The sequence below is a fragment of the Pleurodeles waltl genome, chromosome 7, assembly GCF_031143425.1.
Source record: "Pleurodeles waltl isolate 20211129_DDA chromosome 7, aPleWal1.hap1.20221129, whole genome shotgun sequence".
Lineage (NCBI taxonomy): Eukaryota > Metazoa > Chordata > Amphibia > Caudata > Salamandridae > Pleurodeles > Pleurodeles waltl.
This window is the reverse complement of record NC_090446.1, coordinates 454,195,948-454,216,191: the sequence shown is the minus strand read 5'-3', so window position 1 is coordinate 454,216,191 and position 20,244 is coordinate 454,195,948. Positions and strand designations below refer to the sequence as shown.

General features: G+C 45.5%; 1 protein-coding gene across 2 annotated transcripts in view; it reads right to left on the bottom strand.

Moving 5' to 3' along the window:
* LOC138304175 (sulfotransferase 1C1-like) overlaps positions 1-19,837 on the bottom strand; it is a 274,351-nt gene extending 254,514 nt beyond the window's left edge. The window contains exons 1-2 of one of the 2 annotated variants that reach the window (XM_069244009.1): positions 19,432-19,837; positions 17,378-17,550 (exon numbers count right to left, since the gene is read on the bottom strand). In XM_069244009.1, the coding sequence (XP_069100110.1) occupies positions 17,378-17,550; positions 19,432-19,613 (355 nt within the window). In that variant the 5' untranslated portion in view covers positions 19,614-19,837. The remainder of the gene's footprint in view (positions 1-17,377; positions 17,551-19,431) is intronic. The other variant, XM_069244008.1, reaches the window with a different exon arrangement.
* Between the last annotated feature and the right edge of the window lie 407 nt (positions 19,838-20,244).

The window sequence follows — 20,244 nt, the reverse complement described above, 5'->3', positions numbered from 1 at the left end:
TCACCTCGGAGGGCCCCAGGCTCCACGCTTTCTGTCCAGGCTGGAATTCCATAGTGGTAGAAATGTGTTTGTTCCACTCATTCCACTCCTTCGTTACAGCCTAGCTGGTTTCTAAGTAGTCAGATGCTTACTTCTGCAACCTACCCATTTGGCTACGGAACGCTATCAAGTAGCTCACAACATCCGGGGGGGCTTTCTTGGGAGCTTCTTCCCAAGTCTACTTTACCTAGCTAAGAGGTCCCCTGACAAGATGCCTATACAGAAGCTTGAAGGGGCTGAAGCCCACTCCCTTCTGTGGTACCTTCCTGTAGGAAAACAACAAACAGGGCAAGAGGATATCTTACTTTTACATCAGGCCCTCAAGCAGACTTCTGATAATGCCTTTTAGGGTCTTGTTGAACCGCACAACAATCCCGCTTGTTTGGGGGTAGTAGGGGATGGATAACTTGTAAGTTACTGTATATAAGCAGACATGAAGTTGGTGGCCATGTCAGACACCACTTCCTTCAGGAAACCTACCCAGGTAAAAATTTCCATAAGGGCTCTTGCCACTACAGGTGTAGTGGTGGTCCCCGGATGTATGGCCTCTGAGTATCATGTGGCATGATCCACCAGAGCCAGGATAAACCTGTGACCAGTAGTAGTCTGGGGATCCATAGGCCCAATAATGTTGATGCCCATCCTTTCAAAGGGGGTGCTTATGACTGGCAGTGTTTCCAGGGGAGCCTTCAGGTTCTGCCTCGGCAGGTCACATAGGTACCAGAGAACGTGTCTGAGGAGGTCTTCATCATGGGCCAATAAAAGTGGGGGACAAGCCTTGCAAAGGTCTTCTCTTGACCTAAGTGTCCTGCCACAGGTATCTCATGAGCCAGCTCCAGTAGGAAGGCCCTGTAGCATTGGGGGACCACCTGGGCTCTTGTTGTCCCATGCTCAGGAGCCTTAGGCTCACTGTATGGGAGGTTGTACTCCAAGTAAATGTGAAACCTCTCAAAGGTATCACTTGCCGCTCGGGCTTCGACCTGTTGCCTCATGCCCTCAAGGCTTGGGCACTTTTTCTGTGCCCTACAGACCACCTCCTGGTTGGGTCCTCCTTTCACATGCCAGTGTGCAGGTGTCACTAGGGCACCAAAGGAAGCAGTGCCCTCCTCTGGGACTATTGGCAGCCTTTGTGGGAGCACCATCCATCTCACATGGGTACACTCAGGGCTGGTTTACTACACCCTCTGCCTTTCCCCTTTTTAGCAGCAGTCTGAGCCATTGCTCCAAGATCCAGCCTTTCTTGACTCCCCTTCTGGGCAGCCATGGATCTTGTGGTAGCACAGATCCAGTAAGGTAACCCCAACATCTCCACATGAACCTTGAGTACTACCTCCTTCCAGGCAGAGGACTCTAGGTCATTACCTGACAAACAGTCCACAGGCATGGCAGGGCTCACATAAACTTTCAGAGGTCCTGAACCCTCCTGCCCCCAATCAAATGGAGCAGGGCCACTGGATAGTGAACCTCCCTGTTAGCCACCACAACTTTGTGAAATGCATTGGAATTGCCTGCTCTGGGGACACCAGCTGACTCTTTACCACAGTCATAGTGGTACTGGTGCCCCTCTGAGCCTCAACACCTTGCCCACTGATGGTGACCCATTGCCTATACTTGGTAGTATTTGATGGCACATGGATCTTAGAACCATCTCACTATCGCCCAGGGACACTAGGGTTCTCCCATTAAACTCCCCCCCCCCATTAACTGGGACAGATTCCTCCGCCAACACTATCCTAGCTACCCCTGGGTACTTACCTACAGTGGAAGGGTGTGCTCTTTTTGAGAACTTGGTGTCCCTCTTGTAGTGTCCATACTCGCCACACTCCTAAAACTTGGGCATGTTGGGCTGCTGACTTTTGTCAATGTAGTTTGGTTTCTGGCGGCCAGGTTGAGAATAGGAACAAGGTCCTTTCCCTAGCAAGTCGTTTTGGGGGCCTTTGGAGAGCTCCTTTTTATTCCCCCCCCCCTTTTCTCTGGTGGGAACCATGGCCACCCTTTTGGGAGCCCCCACCGGATACCTTTGTGGACACTCTGGTTCTGACCCAGATGTCCACCGCCTCAGCAAGCTTCCTGGGCTCAGTCAGCTTACTATCCACCAGGTGTTTGCACAGATTAAGCATATGCTCCTTCAAAAACAAGTTGTACGGCCCATCAAGATCGTTACCATTGCTGCCCTTCACCCTGCCCTTCAGTGCTTTACCAGCATAGACTAGATAATTTACCCATCTTTGTGTGCTGAGTTTGCGACTTAACTTTTGCCTATACCTTTCAGGTGTCAGACCAAACTTCTTGACTGTGATGGCATTCATGGCAGGTAAGTTGGTCTGGTCCTTTACCACTAAAGTAAGAAGAATGTCCCTCTCCACTGGGGGCATGTGCAGCCAAAGGCTACCTCCCCAGAACTGCTCAGGGACCCTGTGCACTCTTAAAGCCACTTCATAGGTTGCCAGCCAGTAATCCATGTCATCCTCCACACTGTAACTGGGTACCACATTTTTGGGGATGTGGATTTTCGACTCACTTGAAGACACTGCAGGTATGCTACAGGCATTTCTATTGCTAGGCCCTAATTCCAGGGCTCTTGTGCCCAGTTCTCTCAAATGAGGCCATCTTCTTCTCCTCAAGAGACAGTTTTCTCTCCAAGGACCTGCACCAATCTCACAAGTTCCAGTCTGAATTTTCTTTCCTCCCTCCTGTTTGCCAGCTCCTCTGGTGACAGAATCCTGGAAGAGACACTGCTCCCTGGTCTGGAAACCACTCTTGCTTCTAGCAGACTGTCGGCCCTTTCCAAAGGTGGTTCCCCTTCCTCAGGGGAATCCAAGATCAGGTTATCCTCCTCCTCAGGAATTTCATGCTCCTCCTGTGGGATGTCATCCTCTGCAAACTGGGCCTCTGCCAAGGCCCTCAAAGTCTTCTGTAGTTCCACCTTCCTGGTAAAACCCCTTGTAAACACTTTGAAGTCCTTGCAGAAATCCTTGAGCTGTTGCACAGCGTAAGACTCTAACCTGGTCAGCTCAAATTCAATTATTGTAGGTGTGGCTTCTCCAGAGCAAGACATAATTTAGCAGAAAAATTCAAAAAGGACAATTCGGGAGAATTGAAAAATCAATAACAAAAATTGCCAATCGGTACAGGAAACACAAAATGTTTGTCAATCAGGAGGAATAGGTTTGAATTGATCTAAGTATAGAGTTGTAGTGTACTCTGAATCACTATATGGTATTGCACAAATACAAGCCATATCTTACTGCTGACATAAGTGTTAGAGATTTGGGTCTAGTTGGCAGCGGTATGCACCTTGTTCAATTAGGGACCACTATCCTAGTCACGGCAAGTTAAAATACACAATATAAACTAACCTATGCTCACCCTCTGGTACCTTGGCACAGAGCAGACAGGCTTAACTTAGAAGGCAATGTGTAAAGGATTTGTGCAACACACACACAGTAGTCACAGGAGGTACACCACACAGACTCCACACAAGTGTAGTAAAATAGAGCTTGATTATCCGCATAAATCAATATCAGAAGGATAGAAATCCAATCCGTCAATTATTAGTTATTCACTTTTTAGGGTTAAGCAAAACATGGCTGATAAACAATTATAGGATAAAGAGGTGGTGCCGGAAACTCCTCGGTATGAATGCGCGTTGTCTCCAATGACTACAGTAATGTCCAGGGTGGGCAAGGTCTTTCCCCAGCACGGTCACAAGGAAGCAGGTGGGTACTGCAGGGAAACGGCGAGACGGAGGCCTTGACACCAGAGGGAAGTCACTGCTGAGGCCATGAGCCTTGAGGATTAGAGTAGACAGTAAAGTGCACAAAGCCGCTCTGGAACTTTGAAGGAAGCAATGGTAAAGCCGCTCAAGGTTGTTGAGGAAAGTGGGCAGCCACGTCTAGCAAAGTCGTTCAGGGCTGTTGATGCAAGTGGGCAGCAAAGCAGGGAAAAGCTGCTCGGGATTGTTGAAAAAGGAGGGCAGCAAAGTACAGCAAAGCCACTTGGGGTTGTTGAAGAGAGTGGGTGGCAAAGTTCAACAAAGCTGCTAGGAGTTGTTAAAGAAAGTGGGCAGTAAAGTCCAACAAAGCCACTCTGAGTCACTCTGAGGTTGTTGGATGAGTCCTGGGCTACTGGACAGAGATCAGAAAGCAGTAGGCTGGCGCATCAGGGCAGCAGTTCCCGGGAAAAGTAAATCCTGGCAGAGTGGCAATCCTGACTCAGAGCAGTCTTTACTCCAGCAGTGTTTCTTTGACTCTAGAAGTGTACTGACTTGAGTGAGTCAGAGACCCAGTACTTATATTAGAAAATGCCTTTGATGTGGGGGATGACTTCAAAAGGTTTCTGTGAAGTGAACAGGTCCCCCTTTCAGCTCAGCCCCGGCTCCAGACTATGGGGGTTATTCTAATTTTGGAGGAGGTGTTAATCCGTCCCAAAAGTGACGTAAAAGTGACGGATTTACTACCAGCCATATTACGAGTCCATTATATCCTATGGAACTCGTAATACGGCTGGTGGTATATCCGTCACTTTACCGTCACTTTTGGGACGGATTAACACTCCTCCAAAGTTAGAATAACCCCCTATCAGTGGGAGGTAATCAGCCCCTTTGTGGGGGCCCTGGCCATTACCCTTTGAGATGTAAGTGGGAGCCCTTCACAACCTCCTCCCCAGAAACCCCATCTCAATGCAGATGAACGCAGATGTAGCTGAGTAACCTGTGCTGTGGGTGTCGGAAGGGAATGCACAAATGTAGCTGCCACCTAGCCCAAGCCAAACGTGTACTGGAGATAGGCTGTGGGCACACATGGCAGTTAGAGCAGAGAAATGCCCACTTTCTAAAAGTGGCATTTCTAAAATAGTAATATTTAAATCTGCTTTTGCCAGTAGAGAGGATTTATCATTACCATTCCAATGGTACTAACCAGGATGCAGCTACCGCTCTCAGATCAGGAATTACAGCTTAAAAGTATTATAAGGAATTCCCAGTGCTGGCCTATGGGAGGGGCAGGTCTCCCAGTAGTGAAAAACTACTTTGGGAGTTTTTCAGTGCCAGGACATTAAAAAATGTAAAAGTACTTGGCCTACCTTTCACTTACCTGGCACACTGCTCTATGGGCTACGTAGAGCCTACTTTGGGGTGATTATATGTAAGAACAAGGTAAGTTTAAGGCTTGGCAATGGGTTTTAAATGCCAAGTCAGGGTGGCAGTGAGACAGCACACATAGGCTCTGCAGTGGCAGGCCTAAGATGTGTACATGTGTTAAGTGGGTGGCATAGTCAGTGCAGCAGGCCCATTAGTAGCATTTAATTTACAGGCCCTGGGTATATGGTTTATCACCTTACAAGGGACTTGAATGTAAAGTCAATATGCCAATTGTAAATACACTAACGTTATCATGTTTGGAGGAGAAGCACATGCACTTTAGCAATGGTTAGCAGTGGTAAAGTGCTCAGAGTCCTAAGGCCAACAAACAGAAGGCCAGAAAAATAGGAGGAGGAAGGCAAAATCTTTGGGTTAAGACCACCTTAAGGATGCCAAGTTTAACACTTACTAAAAAGTTAAACAACCTATTGCTAACTTTTAATGACAATCTAATGTCCCTGGGGAAGAGGTTATTATGTGGCAAATAATTTAGTAAATACAGCGTTAGCTATAAAAACAAGCTGTTTATTTGTTCAACAATCTTCTTATGAAAGCAATGATGGTTATGGCTAACACAGCTTTACAGTCCACAAGCACTGAAGCCAACCTTCTTCTGCAATAATTACTCATGGAGATATTCTGATTTTCTGTCTCCACTTTTGCTGTCTGTGGTCGAATATCTATTGTCAACAGGGTTACAGAGTGGACTTTTGGTGATCACACTGCTCACGACTACATAGTTTGTCTATTGCAGTTACATTTTCCCGATTTGTTGACTCTCCTTTCTATTATTGTGTTTCTCACACCCGTTGTCCATTTATTCTTTCCCATCGATTTGACTGGATGAGTTGTATCCTACCACTTCTGACATCTGGGATCTATTTTTTGATTTGCCTTTTAGCTCTCCAGGGAGCTCATGGCTCTTCTCTTGCCCTCTACCTGAAATGCTCACAACTACCACATGCCACTTTGTTGCTCCCTCATCTACCTTCATATTTTACCATAACTTTTAAAACATTTTTTCATACTTCATTGTGCAAGGGCCTGGCAGCTTAAAACTGCTGATAGGCTGCACGTCTTCTTGCTCCTTGTTGCTCTCTACTGCTTCCTACTTTATGTTTATGGTCTCTTTTATTAATTTTTTCAGGGTTGGCCTTGGCAGCAGCACATACTACAGGGATGCTTGTTTCTTTTGCTTTTCAAATTATAGTGCATGCTGTTTTTAATTTGCCATTCTAAAATTGATGTCAACCGTCTTGGAACAATAACTAAATAAAAGTTCCAAAAAAATAAGCCAGAAAGGCAATTAGTGAATCGTGATGCAGGTACAAACATCTGGGGCAATCTTAGAATAGTTTTCCAAGATGGTTGCAGAAACTAGTGTCTGTATCATCACATACGGGAGGCCATGTTGAAATTATTCTTTATACCATTGCAAACAAGCTATGGCACAGCCAATAGCCCAAACAAGGTGAGACCTAATAGCTTTGTCATTGCTTGCTTTCTATACAAAGAATTTGTAGCGTATGTTTATTTATCTTATCAAAAGTAATACGCATCTCTGTTGTGTGATTTCATGGCATTGGTACCGTGTTAGAAATACTTGTGCAGCAGAACATTTTGGGAAACAATCACATCCCTGCCTGATGGATCATATTTAGGAGCATGATCCATCTACAGAGAATCTGCATCTGCCCTCAATCTTTTTTAACTCCCATTGTCAGTTTTACAGAAACTATAGGATTTAGACAGAGGAAAAGCAGACAGAATCTTTCAAAAGGATGAACCTTGTTTGGAAAGCTATGAATTATGGTTCCCTTTTTACACCTCATTGAAGGAGTGCAGAGAACTTTAAATTAAAAGAGTTAGCAGATTGACTATATAATGCAGTTTGGGTTTAGGAAGAAATTAAACATGCAGGTACTAGAACAGTACTGCAAGATATTACACAGAATCGAAATGAAAGATTTCGGTTCGTGCCACCATTCATCTGAAAAACTAATAATCCTGTTTATTGTAATGCTATTTAGTCTTTATGTAATATAGTAATTTAAGTTATTTTAGTATTCAAACCTCAATTACTAAGGAGTGACAAAATCTACTGCAATCACCAATTTTGCCAACTACAGGAGAAACATATGTTCCTGGAACCAAAGTGTGAATATTTGGGTTTACTATAGGATTCGGCTGTCGGTCCTTATTGTACAGTACATACACAAATACTGTCTTGGATATAGACAGCCTTGTTTACTTAGCCTTAAGCTTAATCCTGTGTAGCTGTGGCTACGAGTAGTAAAGCTTGGCAAAGGAACTAAGCGCAAAGCATTTAGCAGCACCAAACAACAAAAGAAGAAAGTCAGACACCACGAAAGAAATCAGACACCTATTAATAAAAATAGATTATATTTTTATGAATTTCTGGAGACCTTAATGAACAAAAATACTTCTGGGGGTTTCGAAGGTACACAGACGACATTAATACTCTAAATGCAAACGCAAACAAGCATTGGTCAACAAAATTCTTTTTGTAAACTTTTGAAAAGTTTGGAAACGTTAGTTTGTCTACTCTGGCCCAGATTGGGCAACCAATTCTGACTGGACAGATGTCTAGGAGACCAGAGTGGGCACTATGGACAGTTACTTGACCATCAGAACATTTTTAAGACAAGTTCCAAACTTTACAGGATGACCGAAATAGTAATCAAAGGAGTAGTCCTGATGCGGACAATTAAGGCAAAAGATGCTGAAAGGATGCTTCGGTTGTGGTGCTGTCTATGGGGTTGGCTTTGTGGTTGTTCCTCAGCCCACGGGTGAAGTGGAGCAACTTTGGCCACGGAGATTGGTGTCCCTTGAAGTCCTCTATGTTGCAGTAGCAAGCCAGCCAATGCAGGGCTACTGGTCTCTTTACACTGGGGTTGGACAAAATCCTTAGGTGGAGGCTAGTGTCCCTTGGGTGTGATGAATCTGGACTTGGTTAGCACTCCCGGGTCAGGCAGACTCGGGTGCAACTTTTGGCTATCTCAGATTTGTCCTTTTGGAAGCCTGGAAAGTGGCAGTGCCAAACATCTACGGTGGCTACCAACCTGCTAGTTTGGGCTTCTTCAGCCTTTGTATTCCTGGAATTGGTTCCAGGAGATCAGCTGACTGATCCTTGGGGTTAGTGCTTTGATCTGGAACCGGGAATCAACTTTTCCCTAAGCCAGGAGCCACAGGCACAGTCTAATCTTCACTAGCCCAAAGTGCAGCAGGTATAGTCCTTCCAGCATCACTGTGCGAGACCAAGGACAATTTGACAGTTCTTTTTTGGTCCTCTCACCAAATCCAGTGTGATCTGAGGGGCAGGGCCATGAGAGCACTACACAGTCACTAGCAAATCGGCTACTGGGTCACCTCCTACCGAGTGATAAACTTGCTGTGATGTGTGGCACCTGGCTATCCCCGGGTGCAACTATTTTGCCCCTTTCAAGATGGCACAACCCTTCTTCGGGCCTCAGGAGCTTGATAGCCCATCCTAGAGGTGTGGCTACCAGAGGGCTTCACACACACAGAAAAAATGGTTTGTGGGGAATTTTCCCTCTCTGGCCCTGTCCGCACTTTGTCTGCAGGAACAAAGGGCATCATGCTCAGGGATGTTTTCGCTACTTCCCTCACAAAGGCTGCTTCCCCTTTGAAGCACGCCTTTTGGGCTAACTGTAGGAAAGTACCATCTTGCCTGGCATGTTACCCCCATGTTTCACTGTATATATGTTGTTTTAGTTGTATGTGTCACTGGGACCCTGCCAGCCAGGGCCCCAGTGCTCATAAGTGTGCCCTGTATGTGTTACCTGTGTTATGACTAACTGTCTCACTGAGGCTCTGCTAATCAGAACCTCAGTGGTTATGCTCTCTCATTTCTTTCCAAATTGTCACTAACAGGCTAGTGACCAATTTTACCAATTTACATTGGCATACTGAAACACCCTTATAATTCCCTAGTATATGGTATTGAGGTACCCAGGGTATTGGGGTTCCATGAGATCCCTATGGGCTGCAGCATTTCTTTTGCCACCCATAGGGAGCTCTGACAATTCTTACACAGGCCTGCCACTGCAGCCTGAGTGAAATAACGTCCACGTTATTTCACAGCCATTTTTCACTGCACTTAAGTAACTTATAAGTCACCTATATTTCTAACCTTTACCTGGTACAGGTTGGGTGCTAAGTTACTTAGTGTGTGGGCACCCTGGCACTAGCCAAGGTGCCTCCACATTGTTCAGGGCCAATTCCCCGGAATTTGTGAGTGCGGGGACACCATTACACGCGTGTAAATTAGCACTTGTATAGCGCACTACTCACCCGTTAGGGTCTCAAGGCGCTGTACTCATACCGCTATGGAACCCCTCCTGGCTTTTCCCTGTGAGGCACCCACTCCTGAGCACCCCCAGGGTGAAGCCAGGCATCCAAGCGCTGTTGGGGCCGTTGTGGAGATTAAGCAAGCTATTGCCCAGAGTTGCAGAGTGGGACCCATGAATTAGATTAGGCACCGAGGCGAGAATTATCTGGTCAAGGGGAATTGAGCCCAAGACCTGCCGAAGCGGGACTTGAACCCTGGTCTTGAGCCAGATCTCTGCTTCAGGGTCTGCCACTCTAACCATTGAGCCACACTTCTCCACTACACCACCTATGTGTAGCTTCACAATGGTAACTCCGAATATGGCCATGTAACATGTCTAAGATCATGGAATTGCCCCACCAATGCCATCCTGGTATTGGGGAGACAATCCCATGATTCCCCGTGTCTCTAGCACAGACCCGGGTACTGCCAAACTGCCTTTCCCGGGGTTTCACTGCAGCTGCTGCTGCTGCCAACCCCTCAGACAGGTTTCTGCCCTCCTGGGGTCCAGCCAGGCTTGGCCCAGGAAGGCAGAACAAAGGACTTCCTCAGAGAGAGGGTGTTACACCCTCTCCCTTTGGAATAAGGTGTCAGGGCTGGGGAGGAGTAGCCTCCACCAGCCTCTGGAAATGCTTTGATGGGCACAGATGGTGCGCATCTCTGCATAAGCCAGTCTACACCGGTTCAGGGATCCCCCAGCCCTGCTCTGGCGCGAAACTGGACAAAGGAAAGGGGAGTGACCACTCCCCTGACCTGCACCTCCCCTGGGAGGTGCCCAGAGCTCCTCCAGTGTGCTCCAGACCTCTGCCATCCTGGAAACAGAGGTGCTGCTGGCACACTGGACTGCTCTGAGTGGCCAGGGCCAGCAGGTGACGTCAGAGACTCCTTCTGATAGGCTCCTCCAGGTGTTGCTAGCCTATCCTCTCTCCTAGGTAGCCAAACCTCCTTTTCTGGCTATTTAGGGTCTCTGCTTTGGGGAATTCTTTAGATAACAAATGCAAGAGCTCATCAGAGTTCCTCTGCATCTCTCTCTTCACCTTCTGCCAAGGAATCGACTGCTGACCGCGCTGGAAGCCTGCAAAACTGCAACAAAGTAGCAAAGACGACTACTGCGACCTTGTAACGCTGATCCTGCCGCCTTCTCAACTGTTTTCCTGGTGGTGCATGCTGTGGGGGTAGTCTGACTCCTCTCTGCACTAGAAGCTCCGAAGAAATCTCCTGTGGGTCGACGGAATCTTCCCCCTGCAACCGCAGGCACCAAAGAACTCCATCACCGGTCCTCTGGGTCTCCTCTCAGCACGACGAGCGAGGTCCCTTGAACTCAGCAACTCTGCCCAAGTGACTCCCATAGTCCAGTGACTCTTCAGTCCAAGTTTGGTGGAGTTAAGTCCTTGCCTCCCCACGCTAGACTGCATTGCTGGGAACCGCGTGTTTTGCAGCTACTCCGGCTCCTGTGCACTCACCGAGGATTTCCTTCATGCACAGCCAAGCCTGTGTCCCCAACACTCTAACCTGCATTGCACGACCTCCTGAGTTGTCCTCCGGCTTCGTGGGACCCTCTTGTGCAACTTCGGGTGAGCTCCGGTTCACTCCACTTCATAGTGCGTGTTCCGGCACTTCTGCAGGTGCTGCTTGCTTCTGAGTGGGCTCTTTGTCTTGCTGGATGCCCCCTCTGTCCCCTCACACAATTGGTGACTTCCTGGTCCATCCTGGGCCACAGCAGCATCCAAAAACCCTAACCGCGACCCTTGCAGCTATCAAGGCTTGTTTGCGGTCTTTCTGCGGGAAAACACTTCTGCGCGACTCTTCACGATGTGGGACATCCATCCTCCAAAGGAGAAGTTTCTAGCCCTTGTTGTTCGTGCAGAATCCTCAGCTTCTACCATCTGGTGGCAGCTTCTTTGGACCCACAGCTGGCATTTCCTGGGCATCTGCCCACTCCCGACTTGATCGTGACTTTTGGACTTGGTCCCCTTGTTCCACAGGTACTCTCGTCTGGAAATCCATTGTTGTTGCATTGCTGGTGTTGGTCTTTCCTGCAGAATTCCCCTATCACGACTTCTGTGCTCTTTGGGGAACTTAGGTGCACTTTGCACCTACTTTTCAGGGTCTTGGGGTGGGCTATTTTTCTAACCCTCACTGTTTTCTTACAGTCCCAGCGACCCTCTACAAGGTCACATAGGTTTGGGGTCTATTCGTGGTTCGCATTCCACTTCTAGAGTATATGGTTTGTGTTGCCCCTATCCCTATGTGCCCCCATTGCATTCTATTGTGACTATACATTGTTTGCACTGTTTTCTATTGCTATTACTGCATATTTTGGTATTGTGTACATATATCTTGTGTATATTTGCTATCCTCATACTGAGGGTACTCACTGAGATACTTTGGCATATTGTCATAAAAATAAAGTACCTTTATTTTTAGTATATCTGTGTATTGTGTTTTCTTATGATATTGTGCATATGACACCAGTGGTACTGTAGGAGCTTCACTCGTCTCCTAGTTCAGCCTAAGCTGCTCTGCTAAGCTACCTTTTCTATCAGCCTAAGCTGCTAGACACCCCTCTACACTAATAAGGGATACCTGGGCCTGGTGCAAGGTGTAAGTACCCCTTGGTACTCACTACAAGCCAGTCCAGCCTCCTACACTAACACTATGAGTTGCCATCTTTGGAGAGGAGGTAACACCTCACTCTGTGGTAACTGCCTTTGTTCCTAAGCCTGGGAGTCATTCACACATCTCCCAAGGCTGGCAGAAAGCGGCCTGTGTGCCAGAGCCTTTGTGAGGTCGACTTGGGTAGCTGGAACACAGCATGGCAACTTTCGGAAAGTTGTTAAACTTTTACTGTGGTATTAAATTCGACTTGGACATCAAGTCGGGTTTAACGCCACATTTAATTTGAAACCCTACATGGACCAAGTAGAAAGTCCCATTCAGAAGTTTGCCGAGTTGGGGTCCCAATCGGTAACCCTGTGTTAATAATGGAGCTACTAACTTATGCACAGCGAAACAACAATTAGGAAGTGTCACTGCTAAGACATATGAACGTTATATGTCCTACTTAACAAAATACAGCTCCCTGCATGGGGGTTTATAGGTCTTTTTAGGGAAGAGTTGGTTGCATATATTATCAAGGGAAAGGGTAGCTTTGCCATTGGTTTGAATGGCAAAGTCGAGCTGACAGTGTAAACACTGCTATTCGAGTCTGCAGTGGCAGGCTGGGATCCATTTGTACTTTGTCACACACATGGCGGCACAAACAGTACTGCAGTTTTGAGTGGAGACACTGTCTTACATGTCCTGGGTACCATATACTAGGGATTTTAAGTCAATCAGTCCTTGCCAGTTCGGTGTATCCAATTTGACACGTAAATTGCATAGGTTCAGAACACTGGCAATGAGGTCTGGTTACCATCAATGTGGGGGTGAACATGCAAAAAGGCATTTCTTTACACAATGGATAAAGATCATTTTCCAATGTTCTAGCAATTGGTGCAGAAATGTTTTAGCCATTAACAAAACAAGCTATTGTGTTACAGAATGCAAGTGCCTTGGATTATACAATTTCTTTACACAACACAATGTGTACTTGCCTAAGAAAGTAATATGAGTGTCTATTCAATTCAGAATTGTTGGAAAGATGAGTATGAATTAGAGGCAATATTTGCAGGGTTAGTTTATATTCGTGAGATTTAGATTATTTGTTCTATTCGAGTTTACAAAGGGAGGCTGTAACCAGGTTGTGTTACTTCTTTCACACCTCAATTGTGGTAGTGGAGTACTAACAATAGGTGCATTAAGGAAAAGATTATTTTTGAAGGAATACCTATGGACGTCATTTAGGGGTCACCAGAGGGTTGCAGCTGTGACCCCGATAGATCTTTTGCAGCCCCTTGAACTGTCCTTGAGACCCATCGCATCAGTGAAGCCAAGCGGCCAAAATGAGGAAGCACGTATGGCACATTACTTTGGAAACTATTGTGTCCCTGTTCTTTCACATCCATTCCAATAATGCATTGTATTTGTTTTTATTAATGGGTTTACTACTAGCACTAAGAGCTCGGAGGTCCTTGTAGTAATCCTTATTCAAGGAATTACTAATGTTCCACCTTTGCTCTAATAACAAAACCAAATTATAAAGTTGCAGGGTAGCATAACACCAGCGAATGTTTAAAGGATTACAGTGCAGTGAACCTTTTGCAAATTATCAGAGTAAGTAACCCCACTGAAGTGCACCACAGTGAAGAAAAAAAGAATATCAAACGTGCCAAAATTGCATAAATGTATGCTTGGTAAAACAGCATGCAGAACGCGGTTTACAAACCTGCACAGGTCTTCTAGAATAGCTGCACAATGGAGTATTTTATGATACATTTTATTTGGAAATCTGCCAATAGCATTTCAAGGCTGCATCGATGGATTGTCACCGCTGCCCCAGTTAATAATACTTGTTTTTTCTTGCTTTAGTAATATTTTGCTATTTTGATAACCTTACACTTTAGCTGAGAGAGCACTTTCTATAATGTCAGGGGGTCACGTGGCACCCCTTTCTATGATATTACCAGGGTCAACAGTCATATGATGTCACCACCTGTGATGTGATAAGGGGCAAAGGGTGGGTGATGTTAATTCCGATACTCCTGGCATTTTAGTGCATTGACGCCCATGGGAATCTCAATCTGAAAAGTCTACTAGATAGAACAGTGGCTGTAAACAAACAGCTCACTTATTGAAAAAAAATGTACAGGGCTAAGGAGCTCCCAAACCATTAATAACGAAGACGGCATTGGGCCTGGGGGAATCATAAAACAAAAATAATGACGAAAGAGATGCTAGGAAAAGATATTAAAAGGATAAAACAAATGGTGAAAATGCGATGAACCAAATGTACAATCTATGGGATATACAGATTATCACAAGGATTCTGGTACAGTGAAGTGATATAAACGTAGATATGTGGGCCACATAGACTCCAACACAGGAAAGAATGTAGTTTGTAGAGCATGTTGAAAAAAAATACTTTCTTAGAAAGTATGTAGTTCAAAGAAGGTACAAGATAGAATAAGTTGAAAGTGAATGTCAAATTGGACTTTTGAAGTTGATGGCTACAAATAAAATAACAGTTTAGCTTGTAATAGTACACAGAATACTTAATGTATGGATAAACTAGACAATTTACCCTGTATAGTTCGGATGTTGGGGGGAATGTAGAAAAATGAGTGGATTTGCACAGTTGATTTATAGTAATTATCGAAGAATCCTCATACTGGAGAAGCCAAATATGACTAAAACGGGTGTGTAGGTGCCAGAAGCCCTTTCCGAGGACCATGAGGCAGGCAGTGGTTGTGGGCCCAACAGTGAGGGTAGTGGCCTTTTTCTTCTGCTGTCCAGGGGCCCTACCTTCGATGGGGCCTGAACAGCTGGGCCAAGTGCTTGACTCAGTGATTGAGAGGGTCGAGCAGTCCAAAGCTTCAAAGGGGAGGTAGCTGCAAGAGCACAAGACTCTAAGTATGAACAGAAACTCCAGTAAATTCAATAGCCCAGTGAAATACTCACTTTTGTGACAAAAGTGGTATTTAACATATGCAGACAAAGCATATAAAGCACTGCATAATATTCACAGTCTCCTAAAGTAGGAGTGCCAGCATTCTCTTGGGCAGTGCCTCCAAGTCCCTGCTTCTGTTCTAAAGGGGTGGTTTGCGGCAAGTAGAAGGGGCTGCGCACCGCTCCTGCTTCTCCTCGCTGCAGGCACAGGCTCCCAGCCTGCCCTGTGGCCAATCCTGACGCTGCCTAAAGAAGAGTCAGGATTGGCTGGGAGCACCCAGCCAGGGCACTCCAAAGCAGACCGGGAGCCTGTGCAGGCTCCCTGGGCTGGAGAGAGCCTACAGCGCATGTCTGTTTGGCCAGCCTGAGAACGGCCGGCCAAACAGACATGCCCTCTGAGGGGGAGTGCTGGGCACTCTCCCTCACTGCTCGTCATCCCTGTGGCCCTGCCCTTTTACCAAACAACAATAATAAAAATTGGTAAACAATTTGCAGCTGTCGCTGCTGGCGGTGGGGGGAGGAGGGGACGCTCATGGAGCAGCTGCCCCTGGTTAATCCCCCATTCAGTAATGGGAGGTGACTTTCAGGTGTGGCACATGCTAGTGACTGCAACAAGGTCTCGTTCTGGATTTAAAAATCAATTAAGAGCACCAAGGACTAAGTTTGCGCGAGACCCAGGCAAGTCTCGCAGCCTAGAAACGTTGGACCAAGGTTAGCTGGCGAGTTCAGGGTGGCCTGGGTGCATCTTTGAGACAGCTCAGATCCTTATGATGGATCGGAATTAACACCACAGGATTCCTCACTATGCTTTTGAATGATAAAAAAGTGTCATTGTAAAACCAAAAAACACTGAAATATAACATTTATAGGTAACTGACAAGAGTGTAACTTTGACCCCTATGATGAACTGCTGAGAACTTCAAATATTACATCACTAACGTCATCTGAAATCTATGGCAGTGCAAAATATACTTATGTAAGTTACATTTAACTAGTGAATTTCAGTGCTTTTTTTGGTTTAAAATCTGTATTTTTGTAATTAGTATTAGAAGACCGAAAGTATAGCTCCTCTTTTCTAGTGAATTTTCAAAGGGTTTTTTGACAAAAGTTACTTGCGTCTAAAATTTAAAACAAGAGATAGAGGAGGGTTAGACAACATCACATGATGACTGTTTGGTGCTATGGAATACAAATCTGAGGTAAAAAATAAAAGGACAAAGTTTTGGGATGTAGTTCCTGAATGGCTGCCATAGACAGCAGCAGAAGTGACCCGGAACGGGATAGCCAAGAAACAGAGAAGGAGCTGGAGTTTTTAATGACTGTGGGAGGTGACCTGAGCCAGCACTATCTGACTGGGATGAACTCATGGTACATTGCATGGACTATATATGAGGGTGTATCACATTGTTAATACATAAAGTACACCCTGATCAGAGCAGGACAGAACTGAGTGTGAGACAATTATTCTGATAGTCTGACTTTGACAAAAGAGATACCGACAAAGTTAATTCCGTATGTTAACAACATTCAGAATTACAAATTAAACTATGGGAGAAGTTGTCTTTAGATGTTCTTGGTCCAGTGAATGCACTGGGAGAAAGATAAGTCTGCACAGTGGTGTGAGAATAAAGAATTTGAGGAACAAAAGTAGCATTTGTGACAATTCCTTCACTCACTCATTCATCCAACTAGGCATACTCCCTTATCCATCAATCCTCCGCCGCATTTTGACTTTTATCCACCTGCTCAGAAAACAAATGTATCAATGGGGAAATGTTTTCACTTAGGTCAGTTCCAAATACGAACGAATCCATCCCTTTTGCGTTTTTGAACGTCCCCAAACAAAAGGAGGTCATGTATTGCTTCGTACCAGAACAGACGCAACTAAGATTGTCTCCCCTTTCCACGATATAAAATAATTTGCACACTTCTAAGGCATCTGTGCTCGTTGTATAACGTGTAGAGGGTTTTCCAAACGCAACCGTTGATATCACAAATGTTCTTCCCCATTCTCACTACCATATCCAGTTCTCAGTATCTATTGAGAAGCCATGAAATGTCAAGTAGGCAGCAGCAGTCCTTTCCAGCACTGAACTGTCAGCTTCCCATTGTTAACCAGTGATGCTATCAATTTGATTTTAAGTTTCCTGACATTTTTGTGTTTCGGGTTTTAGTTGTTGGGGCGTCTGTTTGAAATTAAAAGAAAGTAAAACGTGTTCTTATAACATAAAGCTGTTAAAAAGAAGTCCCTACCAAGGAGCAAGGTAGTCGGTACCCACCTGCTTTCGGATAGGCTGCCACCAGCAGGTCCTCCGATGAAGCTTGGAAATCACAGATTTGAGACCAGGTGTTACAGGTGTTCTCGTCCAGAAGGATCCCGCCAATGTGGCCCATATTAGGCCTAGTCAGTCTTTCTGCCTTCAGGTCCTTCAGATTCTTCTGGAAAGCCATCCTGGGGCAGGAGAATGGAGAAAGAAGTGAGCTCTGACCTTAAGGCGCTCCCTCCCGCCCCCACCTTTCGACCAATATCCGGCGCCTAATCTAGCCACTACCAAACAACAACACTCCCAGACCCATTTACAGCCAGCACTCTACCTACACCCTCCTTCACAGCCAGCCAACGCTTTCATTCAACACATTAAGGCACCCTGGGAGTTGTAGTCTTAGCTAACTAACGTCATGCGATCTAAGTAACGTGTGAGCAAAATATTGTAAAAGGGACTACGATTTTACGTATTAATGTATATACTCTTTTTAAAGTGCACACTTCACCCATAACAGGTTTCAGAGCACTGTGCAAGGAGAGTAAAAGCAGCACAGAAACGAGCACAAATCCGACATTGGTAATATAACCAGATAAATATGGTAAGGAAATACTGCTGGGGCCGACAGTGAAGAAAAAAAGGAACACTTTCTAGCATTGTAGGAGATTAATATTACATCTTCAACAGATTTAAAACATTTAAAGCGAGGAAATCGTTTGTTGAGGAGGAAATCATCAGCAGATTGGGCAAATCCAGAAGGGAATGATGCAGTGTCTGGGGATATGGAAACAGAGGTCTTTCTTTGTCCCACGTCAGACATGAGTGGCTCTTCCAGAACAACCATGCGTTTTGATACAGCATGTATTTTGGAAGAGAAAAACTACAAGTTCCAGAGTGCACGAAAAAAATCTGTGTGGACAAAATGAATACCAGTCGTCAACTGCCATCTGCACACAGAGTTACTCTTGAATACAAAGATTTATAAGGTGTTCAATACCTCTACATACCAATAAGGCATTAGGAGCACATGCGTTCTGTAAACATTTGCACCCATTAGCTGAGCACAGGCTGTACAAAATTAGGTAGAGTAGTAATATGGTAGTTACCCACAAAATTAGGTTCAGTAGTAATGTACTACTAAGGCTTCACCTTAAATAGTGCACCAGATGGAAAGGCACTGAGGCCCAGGAGCCTGAAAGGCCAAATGCACCCCAACCATGATTGTTTTTTAATACAAAAAGTAGGGACCCATTTTCCTTGTTTGCATTAGAGCCCATGACACATTTTCCATGCCACTGTTGCCATGTCTAACAGGGTTAACTTTTGAAGGAAAGTTGGAGCAATTGATGTGATGCATTTAGCATGTTGGGACAGTGAGATGAAATGCATTGTTTACTGTGGTGTGGAACACCAGTCACACATAACCAATGCTGGGTATTCTAGGACCACGTAGTTTACTATACTACCCATAGTTCTACCAGTGCTTTAAATGGAAATTTAAAAGTGCAGACACTAACTCTGTTTGCTACTGAGAAATGCTAGCATTCTCATTTTAAAAGCATTGCAGCCCAAAGGTTAAAGTAAAGTTATAGTTAGGTTAATTTGTCAGTTACAACATTAACATTTTGAACTAAATAAAGCACAGAAATTCACCATTCATAGTAAGCAGAGCTAGCTATGACTTGCCCCCCATACACTGCTTATGACCTCACACATTACATCACTCATGACATGTTCTTTAAAATAAGTTATGGTATCACTGATGACATTTCAAATGACATCATTGGTGACATCATCCAAAGTGTCTTAGTTTGTTTAAAAGTTCACCCAGTGGCTGTAACTACCATAATACTCAAGCTTCATTTCCGTTACTGGGCTAACCTCACAAAATAATCGGAGGTCACCCTACGTGGCAGGATTGGCAAACGCATTTTTTTAATTTCAATTAGTTTGGGAATCCTAATAAAAAAATTAAAAAAAGGAACACACAGAAATACATGCTGTAAAAAATAATACAGATGGAGTACGCATACTTAAAAAGGAAAAGGCTTTCCCGTTGCTTTTGTTACCTTGGGATTCGTGTTGCGCGCTGTAGCGCTCGCCCGGGCTCGGACAAGCACGAAGCCACTCTTGCCTGCGGCTCTTGCAGGGTTGCACAACAAGCCGCCTCACCAGCTAGCCCCTTAAATAGCCGACGCCTCCTGGGAGGAGCTGAGGAGCGTGGCTGCGGGGACTTGCAGAGGTAGATCATGCATACAGGGGCCAGGGGGAGGTCTGGAGGGGGCTACAGCCGTCCAGGGGGTTTGTAAGGAGACGCAAAAGCGGCGGCATTAGGGAGGCAAAGGTAAGTAACTGGTCGGATGGGAGCCCCAGGAAGGGTACTGGTAGGGAGTTGAGTGAGCTTTGGATGGCACCATTGGATAGGTGGCAGCAAGGTGCTGAGTGGGTATTACAAGCACTGCTTAGTTTGTAAAAATAAAAATAAAATGAAGAGCCAGGTGCCAAAATACACTTTGGGAGGACACTGCAGCTGTCGCTGCCCAGCTCCTGCCACTGTTGCCAAACGTCACTGTTAGCAGTAACCACCGTCTAATTTTTAAAAGATCCTTTTAAAGGCCACTGAGGAATGGTGCTATAAGAAATGGGCACATAGTGCCACTAAGAGGTGGAAAAATACGTTCGGGTGTTTAGAAGAAGTTGCGGGTGCCGAGCACCGGGAAACCCCGCACAACTTAAGCACTAATTTGAGAGGCGCACGAAAGATGGTTCTTGGGGTAGGAGCGGTGGCGGGGGCCGAACGGGTATAGGAAGAGGACGGGGGACACAGAAGGGGTGGCTGGGGGTTGATGGGATTTTTCTGCAGAGGTGTTTGCAGGGTGTTA